Source organism: Echeneis naucrates, chromosome 8 (genome assembly GCF_900963305.1).
Source record: "Echeneis naucrates chromosome 8, fEcheNa1.1, whole genome shotgun sequence".
NCBI classification, from domain to species: Eukaryota; Metazoa; Chordata; class Actinopteri; order Carangiformes; family Echeneidae; genus Echeneis; species Echeneis naucrates.
The window spans coordinates 17,747,448-17,758,246 of record NC_042518.1 but is presented as its reverse complement, the minus strand read 5'-3'; the positions used below and the strand labels follow the sequence as shown (position 1 = coordinate 17,758,246).

General features: G+C 40.2%; 1 protein-coding gene across 1 annotated transcript; it reads left to right on the top strand.

The window, feature by feature from the left end:
- Nucleotides 1-297: 297 nt before the first annotated feature.
- scpep1 (serine carboxypeptidase 1) lies at nt 298-10,447 on the top strand. The gene is made up of 13 exons (XM_029508398.1): nt 298-415; nt 1,410-1,549; nt 3,005-3,094; nt 3,361-3,516; nt 4,476-4,550; nt 5,086-5,158; nt 7,255-7,292; nt 7,405-7,533; nt 8,631-8,715; nt 8,823-8,936; nt 9,049-9,186; nt 9,270-9,433; nt 9,802-10,447. The coding sequence occupies exons 1-13, from the start codon at nt 358-360 to the stop codon at nt 9,862-9,864; spliced, it is 1,323 nt and encodes a 440-aa protein (XP_029364258.1). The 5' UTR covers nt 298-357; the 3' UTR covers nt 9,865-10,447.
- The last annotated feature ends 352 nt before the right edge of the window (nt 10,448-10,799 follow it).

Sequence of the window (10,799 nt, the reverse complement as noted above, 5' to 3'; positions counted from 1 at the left end):
GGACTTCTAGTTAACGCAACCCAAAATCACGTTTCCGCTCAAGTTTAAACACACAACTCAAATCCTTGATTAAATTGTTAGTTATTTTGAAGAAATTAATAATCAAACTAGCGTAATGTCAGTTTTTTGTGTATTTGCTTGTCCTGCTGAAAGTACATTTTACTAAACATTTTCAATATACATTTTGCCCAGTTCTACTTTTAAAATAGTTTGGCGGGCTCTAACTAGCACAAAAATATTGAGCAAAGATAAATGAGAATAAACAAAACATGACGTCAGTCAGCTGACTCTGGAGGCGGTCATGTGATCACTCAATAAAGCGGTCCGACACAGTTGCCTGAAGAGTGGATTTCAACAATGGTGGCGGCAGAAATTAGCAGCTTGGTTTTTCTCTTCGTAGTTATCGTCAGTAAAGGTGAGACAAGTGACCGGAGTGCGGTTGCGTTGCAACTGTTGAAATGCTGAAACGCTTCATTATTTCACGCCCTCACTCATGTGAAACTATGAAAAACGAAACTAAGATTGTGTTAATTAATGCTCTTCATTATGTATATTTGTTACTTTACATCTGATCTTCTGGTGTGAATTAGAGCCGGCCGGTGTTGAGTTCATGAAACCGCCGAGGTTTTCAGTTGCAGATACAACGATAATTTTCACCCTGCCTGTCCTCTCGCCTCCACTGTCTCTTTTATTTCCTAATTTGTAGAAAATACCAAAGCTCACATTGCAGAAGTTAACAAGCGGTCAAAATTGCTTCACAATAATTAATAATTAAACGATCATGAAATATTCCAAAATCTCATCCGCTTTGCGAAGTTGTAAATGTGCACACGCAACTGTGAGGCTACCAGTCTCCACATTACTGTACTGATTGAAATTGTGGATTTTAAAAACGATGCTGACCAATGGTGAGGCCTGAGCGTTCCCTTTACTAACAAAAAGTGTGTAGTGGCTGAGAAGCTCATATAAAAACTTGATGCAACAAAAGTGGGATTTCAGATTTTGCCAATACTCCATGTAGGGAACTTTGTTAAATATTGTTGACCAATTATTACTTCTCTTCTCCACTGCTGGTACACATTTCTTTCCCCACGGGATTAACATAGCAATTATACTCAGTACTACAACGTTCTTCAGAAACAGCTGGAGTCTGCCCAGATGTAGTGCTATATGAGCCACTCTAAGGAATATGTTGGAGCAGAAGATTTATCTATCTATGGAAGTTGTTGATTCATAATATCAAATTGATGACTTTATCACCATATTTGCAGTGTTGTGTGTAGGTTCAGGGCCTAGTCAACAAGTTTTCTGGAATAGACCTGCATATTAGTTTGTAGCCCTGCAGGATTATTTTATAAGCAACACTGTCTATCAGGTTAAAACAATAAAACTGACTGAATCCTCTGCAGGGCTCACCAGTCCTCTGGCAAGTAAAGAAGCCTGGAACTATGTGCAGGTGAGGGAAGGAGCCCACATGTTCTGGTGGCTCTATTATGCTGACAGCCAGACTCCTGGATACATGGACCTGCCTCTGGTCATGTGGCTGCAGGTAAGACACAATTAGGTCTACTAACTTTAACTTACAACTTAAACATTAAATGACCACACTGTTTATGCAGGTTTTACGTTTGTTTGTTGTTTTGTTCCATTGTGTTTCTTTATGCGTTGTCCCCAAACTCCATTCTTTGTGTGTGATGTAATACTTTGTAGTGTAGCATGTCTGCTTGCATTCTTATCTATACAGTCTGTTTATGAGGCACAGACACCAATACAATGCAATTAAGTTAGGCATGGGCTCTGTTACCTCTGTTTTGACCATTTCTCAAACTGTCCTGTGCCCAATTTTACAGAAATGCACCATCAGTATGCTTAAATGTCAAAATTCTGAAGCAGGTTTCAAAAATCTTCTTTCCATATATTTATAAATATGAAAGATATGTCATCAAAATCTGAGGTTGCAAATCAGAGTGCTTTTATACTGAAAATGGTCACCACTAAAGCACACTTTAGTAATGAGAAATATAATTTTTTAGAAAAGTTAGATTCTATCTGACAGGAGGCTAATATTACACCCACCAGTTAACTTAAAAAAAAAAAAAAAACTTTCAGAGCTGAGACTGAGTAATAGCCTTGTTTCTTTTTTTAAATTTAAGAAGAGGAACTAACTTGGCTTGGAGTCAGAAATCCAAAAGTTTAAAATGTACCAAAAGCCAGTCCACCTTGGCTAAAAGATTAGTTATACAGCTACAGATAAAATTATATACGTTTGTCACTAAATACAGATATTCTGTGAAATAGACACAGACTTATTGCACACATTGATTGGAAACCCCAAGGTTTTTACGTCATGAACTGAGTAAATAAACGGAAAAGAACTAAATGGCAATAGTCAGCTATATAAGAAATACAGTAAAGCATTCTATGTTCTACTGTGATTTATTCTTTTTTTTTTTTTCATTTTTACTGTTTCAACACTGTCAGTTTTCCGGTGCCTAGATGAGACCAGTGTTTCCCAGCGGTGTGCCGTGGAGGATTGTCCAGTTTCACCTGACTGGCACTGTAAGCCTTGGAGTCCCAGTCATGTGAGGTAGGGTGGTCTTCCACGGCACAGCAGTTGGGAATCACTAGATTAGACCGTCCTAGTTGTGTTTAAAAACAGCCTCAAGAGAACATCTTATATTATATACTTATATATATATATTTTTTTATCTAAATTTGCCTCTCACCTCAGGGCTAGGTATTTAGTCTTTTTGTCTATTTTGTCTGCCCTTCAGTCACAGTGCTCTACAGGAGGAACACGGATTAGTAATCAGAAACTTTACCTGCGAGCTTGTTAAAAAAGTCTGAGACCAAACAGTTTACTTTTAACATTTACTATCTATTACATTGGAATTGGCAAATGTTTCACAAGGTCAGTCAGCAAAAGAAGAAAAAATAAAGTTTCATATTTGAAAGACATGATCTGAATTTACTTTTCGCTTCAAGTGTGTCTGTGTGTGTTTAGGGTGGACCAGGAGGATCAGGGACTGGCTTTGGGAATTTTGAGGAGATTGGTCCTTTGAACAGGGACCTGAAACCCAGAAAGACCAGCTGGGTAAGATGTGTTTTAAAGATGCTCTTTTACCAGACGCTTGCTTTATCACTGGACTAACTGTCCTGGCACATGGAAGTTGATCCCCTCAGGAGTGTTTGTTCAAGGTTTTTTTTGTTTTTTGTTTTTTTTTTCTTGGAGTCTTGTGGCAGAGATTAATTCCCTCAGTGACATGAAGGTTTTCATTGGAGCAGCCTGTTGAAATAAAGCTTTAACATGCTTGTCTATGCTATCTAATCTTAACTGTGTGTCTGTGTATGCTCTTTCAGGCTCAGGCAGCCAATGTGTTATTTGTTGACAACCCCGTCGGCACCGGCTTCAGCTACACTGACAGGCCTGATGGCTACGCAACAAACGTGGCCATGGTGGCCTCGGACATGCTGGAGCTGCTCAAACACTTCTTCACAGAGAAGGCAGAGTTCCAGGCATGGCATCTGATTCTCAATACATCCATCCTTCTGTACTGCTGCATAAGGCCTTCATATTCTAATATTTAAATTCCAAATACTTGATACTTGATTTCCTCATTTCACAAGCTAATGGAGCTTGTAGAAACATTCATTTTCTACCTCCTTATCAGTTTCTGGGCCAATCCCACCTCACACTGGACAGGTCACTAGTCCATCACAGGGCCAACACACAGAGACAAACAACCACTCACACTCACAGACCTTCAGGCAATTTAGACTCGCCAATGAACAAAAGGCCCCAGGCCCAGGAACCAAACCCACAACTTTCTTATTGTGGGGTAACAGCGCTAACCACTGTGCCATCATTTTTGCGTTGGCTGGTGACTTATATGCTCTGTAATTGATAATCACTACCACTAGACACGAGACCACTGGCCCCTCAGGCCTCCATTTAGTTTGAGGCCTTTTTACATGAGAGGGTCTTTCTCCTGAACAAATCATACTGCATTCTGTCATCTCACATGTGGGCGTAGCTTGTATATTTTCATGCTCAGTTCTATGGTCAGGACATGATTATTGTATTTTACACAGATGATCGATGGATATAACAGAGGGAAATTCACTTAGTCAGAAGCTGATAAAAATATAAAAAAAAAAAACAAACAAACAAAAAAAAACATTAGCCATTCAAAATATAAAAAACATTATCCAGTCAGCAGGGGCTGAAATCTCCAGATAATAATACAAGTAACCCCCAGAATTCTGTATCCTGGCAGTTTTCAGTAAAACACATGAGGCTGCACTCACAGTATAGTGAGTCTTACCTGAGAACACGTCAACTGTTTGCTAACAATGAATTTTCACAATTTTCTCTACGTCTTGTATATCACAAGATGGAAAATAGACTTGTATGTCACATAGGTCTGTAGGTATAAGTGATAGATTTAAAGGAATGGTTGTTTCATCCTTTGCAGAGCGTCCCCTTCTACATCTTTTCTGAATCATATGGGGGGAAAATGGCTGCAGCAATCTCACTAGAATTGACTAAGGTGAGTGCACTGCCCTGTAAGTCTGACAGGCTATGTTTATATCTTCAGGGCCACAGGTTCATTGTCAGAGACCTGACATGAAATTGATGAATAGGATGGAAATCTCAAACTTTTTTGTGAATACGTTATGTATGAACTGTATGTTTTAATGGTTCATGCCTCTGATTTACTGTTTACTGTTCTTTTATTTATTTATTTATTTATTTATAAATAACCTAGAGCTGCTCTAGTATCTGCTGCTTAAAGGTTTATAGACATGTTCAAACTGTTTCAGCTCTCTGGACATAAGATGGGTCAGTGTATTTCCTTCAGTATAATTCTAGACTTCTCATTAATTCCTCCAGTAACATTCGTGACTCAGAATGTCTCTGAGACTCAGAGACTCAGAATGTATCCCTGGAGTTGTGGGTTTAACTTCTACCTTGAAACCTCAGGTTAACTAACTCAAGATGAACCTATCAACAGATTGTGCTTGACTAGTCTTTTACTTGCTGAAAGTGATAAATTAATTTTAATCTGTCTGATGTCCATCCAGGCCATAGAACAAGGAACAGTGAAGTGCAGATTTGCTGGAGTGGCACTTGGAGACTCGTGGATTTCCCCACTGGGTCAGTATCAGTCAGACTTCAAACCTTCAACCACGACCAGTCACATTGCTTAGTGAGGAGCATGTGAAATTTCATTTTTGTAGATGCAGCTTTTGAACAATGGTGTTTGCAAAGCATCAGGACAGTTAACTTGACTGAAGGTCTTTAGTCCGCTGTAACCTGTTACTTAAAGGGAGTTGAGTTGTTACCAGAGGAGAGTGGTATTCTAGTGCAGGTCCCAAGCCTGGATAAATGGGAGAGCTGCGTCAGGAAGGGCAGCTGGCATAAAACTACTCAAGTCACAGTTTAACTTGGTTACTTCCACTTTTATTGGAGTAAGATTTGACCGGGGGGATCTGTATTTGATAGTCTACTGTGTACTTTATCCACCACTGGTGATTGCACAACATTTAGGAAATAACCAGTGGCTCCCTCAGTTTTCAACTTCATGCAACAGCTCCATAGTTAGATGCAAGGAAACAGTCAGAAACCAGATTGAGCATCAGGAGACGCAGGAAGAGCAACATTTACAGTAACAAAAGGCAAAGTGTGTGTGCTCTAATGCTGATGTCACCCACCGTTTGCTTTTGAACCAACCTTGTATTAAAACATGACTGGGCACAAGGAGTACCTTTTATTTATGTACAGAAAGAAATAAATTGGTTACTAAACTTCAAGAAGATGAAGAGGCTTAATGAGAGTTGGCAGCACCATGCCCCAAATACTGAATGAAGCGAAGAAGACTGTGGTTAAAGTCTCTCTTTTTTTTTCCCCCCTGAAAATCTCATCTCATCCAGAAGTATGTCAGCAGAATCTGATCAGAGCTGATTGAATTCTCTACGTAATCAGGAAGGGACATTCAGCGCTTCCTATCTCATCTCCTTTTGTGTAGGAAACACTAGAACTTGTTTTGCAAAAGGAAAGAGGAAATGCAGTTGTTCTTATTTGTCCTTCACCTCAAAAAGTTGAGGAAAGATGATTCGGAAGCAGATTGTTCAACTACAGCCAAAATTTCAAACATGGCAATGACTTGAAACACTGAGCGGGGGGAATCACACATGAGTTTTCCAAGTAGGAGGAAACAAACTCATGAGCTGTCAGAGTCTGGACTTCAAATGAATGCCTAGGATTATTTTAAGGTGCAAGTGAAAGCAAAGAGCAGAGTTTTTTTTGGTGTCGTCCAGAAGGAATGGAGCAGTCAGGGATTGTAAACAAGACATAGAAAATCTATTCAACATAAATCAAATCCATTTTATTTATGTTGCACCAAATAGAAACAGAGTTGCTTCAAGACACCAAACTCTTTATGGAGTTGTGAAAGAGACCCAACATATCCCTCCAAAACAAGTACTTGGCTACAGTGCAAAGGAAAAACTTCCCCTAAGAGGTAGAAGCCTCGAGCAAAACCAGATTGAGGGTGGGCAGCCATCTGCCTCAACTGGATTGGTTGGCAAAGAGAGAGACAGTGAAAGAGAAGAAAGGGGGAGAATATAGGATGGAATGTTAATAGTGGAGCCTATTAACAATAAGTGCACAAATAAATATTAGCAGTTGGGAAGTAGGATTTTTAGCAGAAGTATGAATGGGAAATGAATAGTAGTGTGTACTGATAAGGGCGGCATAGTGCTTAGTGCTTTTGCTTCACAGCAAGAAGATCATGGGTTGGATTCACCAACTGTAGAATGGGGACAGGAAGAGAGAGGTACAAGCACAGAATAAATGAACAAATGGTCTCGCGAATGCAGTTGTGCTGACTTTTGTTATGATTTGTTTTGGAGCATTGACTCTCCTCTGTAGTTTGTCATTCATTCATCTTCAACCGCTTATCCATTTCTGCATCATGAGGGGTGCTGGAGCCAATCCCAGCTCACACTGGGTGAGGGCAGGGTCACCCTGGGCAACACACAGAGACAGAGACCAACAACCACTCACACTCAGACCTAAAGACCAGTTAACCCAAACATGATATCAATGAGCAATACTGTGTTAAATGGAGTAAGTGAATATTTTAGTCATATAGATCAGAGGTGCACTCTCTGTATTAACAAGTGACGCTCAGTATTACAGGTTCAGCAGGGTTTAAATGATCAAGCTGTCTCCCTGTGCTTCTTTCACAGACTCTGTTATGACATGGGGACCGTACCTTTACACCACTGTGAGTAACATGCTAAGCAGACTCTTCAGGTTAACATTGTCTAGTTAAAATCAGATCTCTAATAGCAAGCAAGTACATCATTTCACCTGAAAGGGGTCTCTCTGCTGTGCAGTCGCTGCTGGATGATTTTGGCCTGGCCAATGTCAGCAGTGCAGCAGAGGAGGTGAAGCGAGCTGTGGAGCAACAGCAGTTCCAGAAAGCCACTGAGCTGTGGTCCATGGCTGAAACTGTGGTGGAGCAGGTGGGTACACTGACATCTCACAGGAGCCCCAGGACTTGCAATTTATTAGTCTTTCAGTTCACCTTGCAAAAAGTCTAGCACCTTGTAGAATGACCCTTTATCTTCCTTTTGAAGGAAGACTCGTCAGATTTCACCAACCACTTTGACATGTCTCTGAGGTGACTGCAGGTTATCATGTCATCTAATTGACTGCTGTTGTGGTGGAAAAGAGGAAATCAGGTTGTCCAGACACAGGTGTCAGATGGGGAACCTCTTTAGTCACATCAGCCCTATGAACAACGTAGTCAGAGACAGGACCAACCAGAAAAAGATGTGACATGCTTCTTATACCTAGGACAGGTTACGTGTGTGTGTTGTGTGGATAGCCTTCACCCTTATCTTGAACTTCCACCATAGTGATTGTGCAGATCTGTGTGCGTATGTGTGGTGTAGTTCTCTTCCCTGGCACCCAGATGTCTTCTACTTATTGTTTTGACTTGTTAGGTGCCAGAGCACGTCCTGATGACTTGACTCTCATATTGCTGCACGAACAGAGACAAGGCCTCTGAACCTTGTCTTTCTCCCACATTACCTCAAGTGTTAGAGCTTCATAAAAGCAGCTGGACCCGTCTAAGGGTCTTCAAGACTGTAGATGCTGTGTATGAAAATGGACATGGACTCAAGGTCTGAAAAGGGAAGCCAATGCTGAGGAGCCTTAAACTTGTTTTTTATCTAATGGTAATCAGGGGACATTTATGGGCTCAGTCTCGAGTTTTAAGCCTTCAGTACAACATGATGGTCATACTTTTAATGGTGGTTACATTTAGAAGAAAATTGAACATAAAGCTTTGTGTTTGGGCCACTGATGAATAACATCAAATATTAAATTTGTCTTGCTGTTCTGAACAGTGTTTGCTTTGCTTATTTCACATTGTTCTTTCACATGTGACAAAGAAACCTTGAACTGAAAAATAATCAATAAATAAATGTATATCACAGTATTTAGACATGAGATATTAGACTTCTGATATTGCCCCGATCTACTTTTCAGAAATCAGTGCTATATGTAGATGTGCAAGGAGCAAAAGGTTTGATATCGGTTTGTTTTGGTTTTCCAGAACACAAATGGTGTCAACTTCTATAACATCCTCACCCAGGACCCGGACCGGAAGAGCCGCTCTTCAGTAGGAGAGGACTTCATCGGTAAGGCGTTGTGACATAAAGCATGCAGTCAGCAATTTGTAAAATGTGAGATGGCTACTTTGGCTTGGGACAATGGGGAATGTGTTTGTCTTTTCGTGTCCCATCAGTACTGCAGACACGTCGCCACATTCATCCCCTCCATAGCCAATCACTGAGTCAGCTGATGAATGGGCCTATCAGGAAGAAACTTGGCATCATTCCCCAGAATGTCACTTGGGGAGGTAAAGTTTCTGCATACCTCCACATCTGACTCTGGAGTCAGTTTCCTGCTGCTGTAGAAATGGTTCCATCTTTCTTTTGCTGCACTCATGTAAGTCTCCTCTCCCTTGACAGGCCAGGCGGAGGACGTGTTCAGCTACATGGCAGGGGACTTCATGAAGCCTGTGGTGGATGTTGTTGACCTGTTACTGAACGCTGGAGTCAATGTCACTGTATACAATGGACAGCTGGACCTCATAGTGGACACCATGGGTAACTGACTCACACTGTTACATTAGATCCAACCATCTAAATATTAAAGTCCAACTGTGCCACGAGAATACCTCTTGTTACAGGTCAGGAGCAGTGGGTGAAGCAGCTGAAGTGGGAGGGTTTACCTGGATTTAACAAGCTTAGGTGGACCCCCCTTAATGACCCTGACTCCCCAGGTGTCACGGGAGCTTTCTACAAAACCTACAAGAACTTTGCCTTTTATTGGATCCTCAGAGCTGGTCACATGGTGAGATGCCAGCTGCATTGTGTGGAGTTTGTAAACCATTCAGATACCAACCTCTAGTGATTCACATCAAGATTCATTCACTCGCATCATGGGCTACTTTGTTTTTTAAATTTTTTAGAAGCATTTCTAACTTGGAAATTAAATGACAGCTTCTAGTTAGACAGTTTAAAAAGTTAAATAAAACATATCTATCATAGCACCACATGCTGGACAAGAATTTCAAGATAGTAACATGAAATAATTGTTTTAAGTTAAAAAACTACACAATAACGCAATAGAAATACAATAGTGATCAAGTACTGTCAGTAGTGAAAGAATTCTAAAGTTACATTTGATCATAAAAAGTTCATTTTTTTCTGTTTGAGCAGATTCCCTCAGACCAGGGACCCATGGCCTTGCAGATGATGAAGATGATCACCAAGCAAGCCTGAGGCACCCTCTCTGACACCAGTTGGAATGGCTCTTGACAATCACAAATGCATGACTTTTTTTATAATTCACTCTGCTAAACCAAATCAAAACTCTTTTAAGTCCTCCTTGATCACAATGATGACCTGTGTAACTCAGCCATAAAGCAACTAGAAAGATGACCTATTTTTTGGTTAACACACTTCTCTTCTACAGTATTGGTTTTATGAAAGCTTTTTTTCTTTATTTCTTTTTTTTACGTATATGTAGGAAACCTGGAAAAACCTAATCTTACATGTGCAGTCTGGATTATTTTGAAGGTCTTAACTACCACTTTCAGCTTCACATATAGAAAAAACTGGGGCATGACTGTAAAAAGTGTTGATTTTATGCCACTCTTTGATAGTCCCACTACTTTAAATTGCAATGACTTCATTTTTTGATACAGTAAACAAAAATGTTGTTTGATATTGAAATGTTTTATTTCATTCCCACTGAGCCACCTGGTGTGGTATACTGGTAGTAGATGACTTTGAATTTGTTAACAGGATGAGGACGTTTAAATTCTGCACAGTATGATGTAAAATAAACTCATGTTCATCTGTAGCGGTGTGTTTTCTGTTTTCATGGTCCAGTGCGTGTTTGGTAAGATCCATCCCAAGGTCAACTCTAATGGCAACTGAACATTTTCCCTCATCCAGGCTGTGAGACCCCTTTTCCAGCAGTAACTCAAAAACCAAATGTTCTTATGTCTTGAACATTAACTTTATTGAATCTAGTTACATTACAGAGCTCCAATTTATGAGCCTATTGTAATGACTGCTGGACAGAGAAACTTTCATCTTTGGTCCAACAATATCTTATCAACCAGCTGAAGAGCTGAGTGCTGTGGCTCAAACTGACTAATCTCCTGTTAAACTAGGAGATTCCTTGTCTATTGTGTCCCTTTAATTTGTCA

Bases quoted from the DNA above. Each gene is read 5' to 3' on its own strand.
- scpep1 (XM_029508398.1), top strand. From the start codon at position 358: ATGGTGGCGGCAGAAATTAGCAGCTTGGTTTTTCTCTTCGTAGTTATC. The intron at 7,534-8,630 runs GTGGGTACACTG...TTGGTTTTCCAG, and splicing joins CTGAAACTGTGGTGGAGCAG to AACACAAATGGTGTCAACTT. The intron at 8,937-9,048 runs GTAAAGTTTCTG...CTCCCTTGACAG, and splicing joins CCAGAATGTCACTTGGGGAG to GCCAGGCGGAGGACGTGTTC.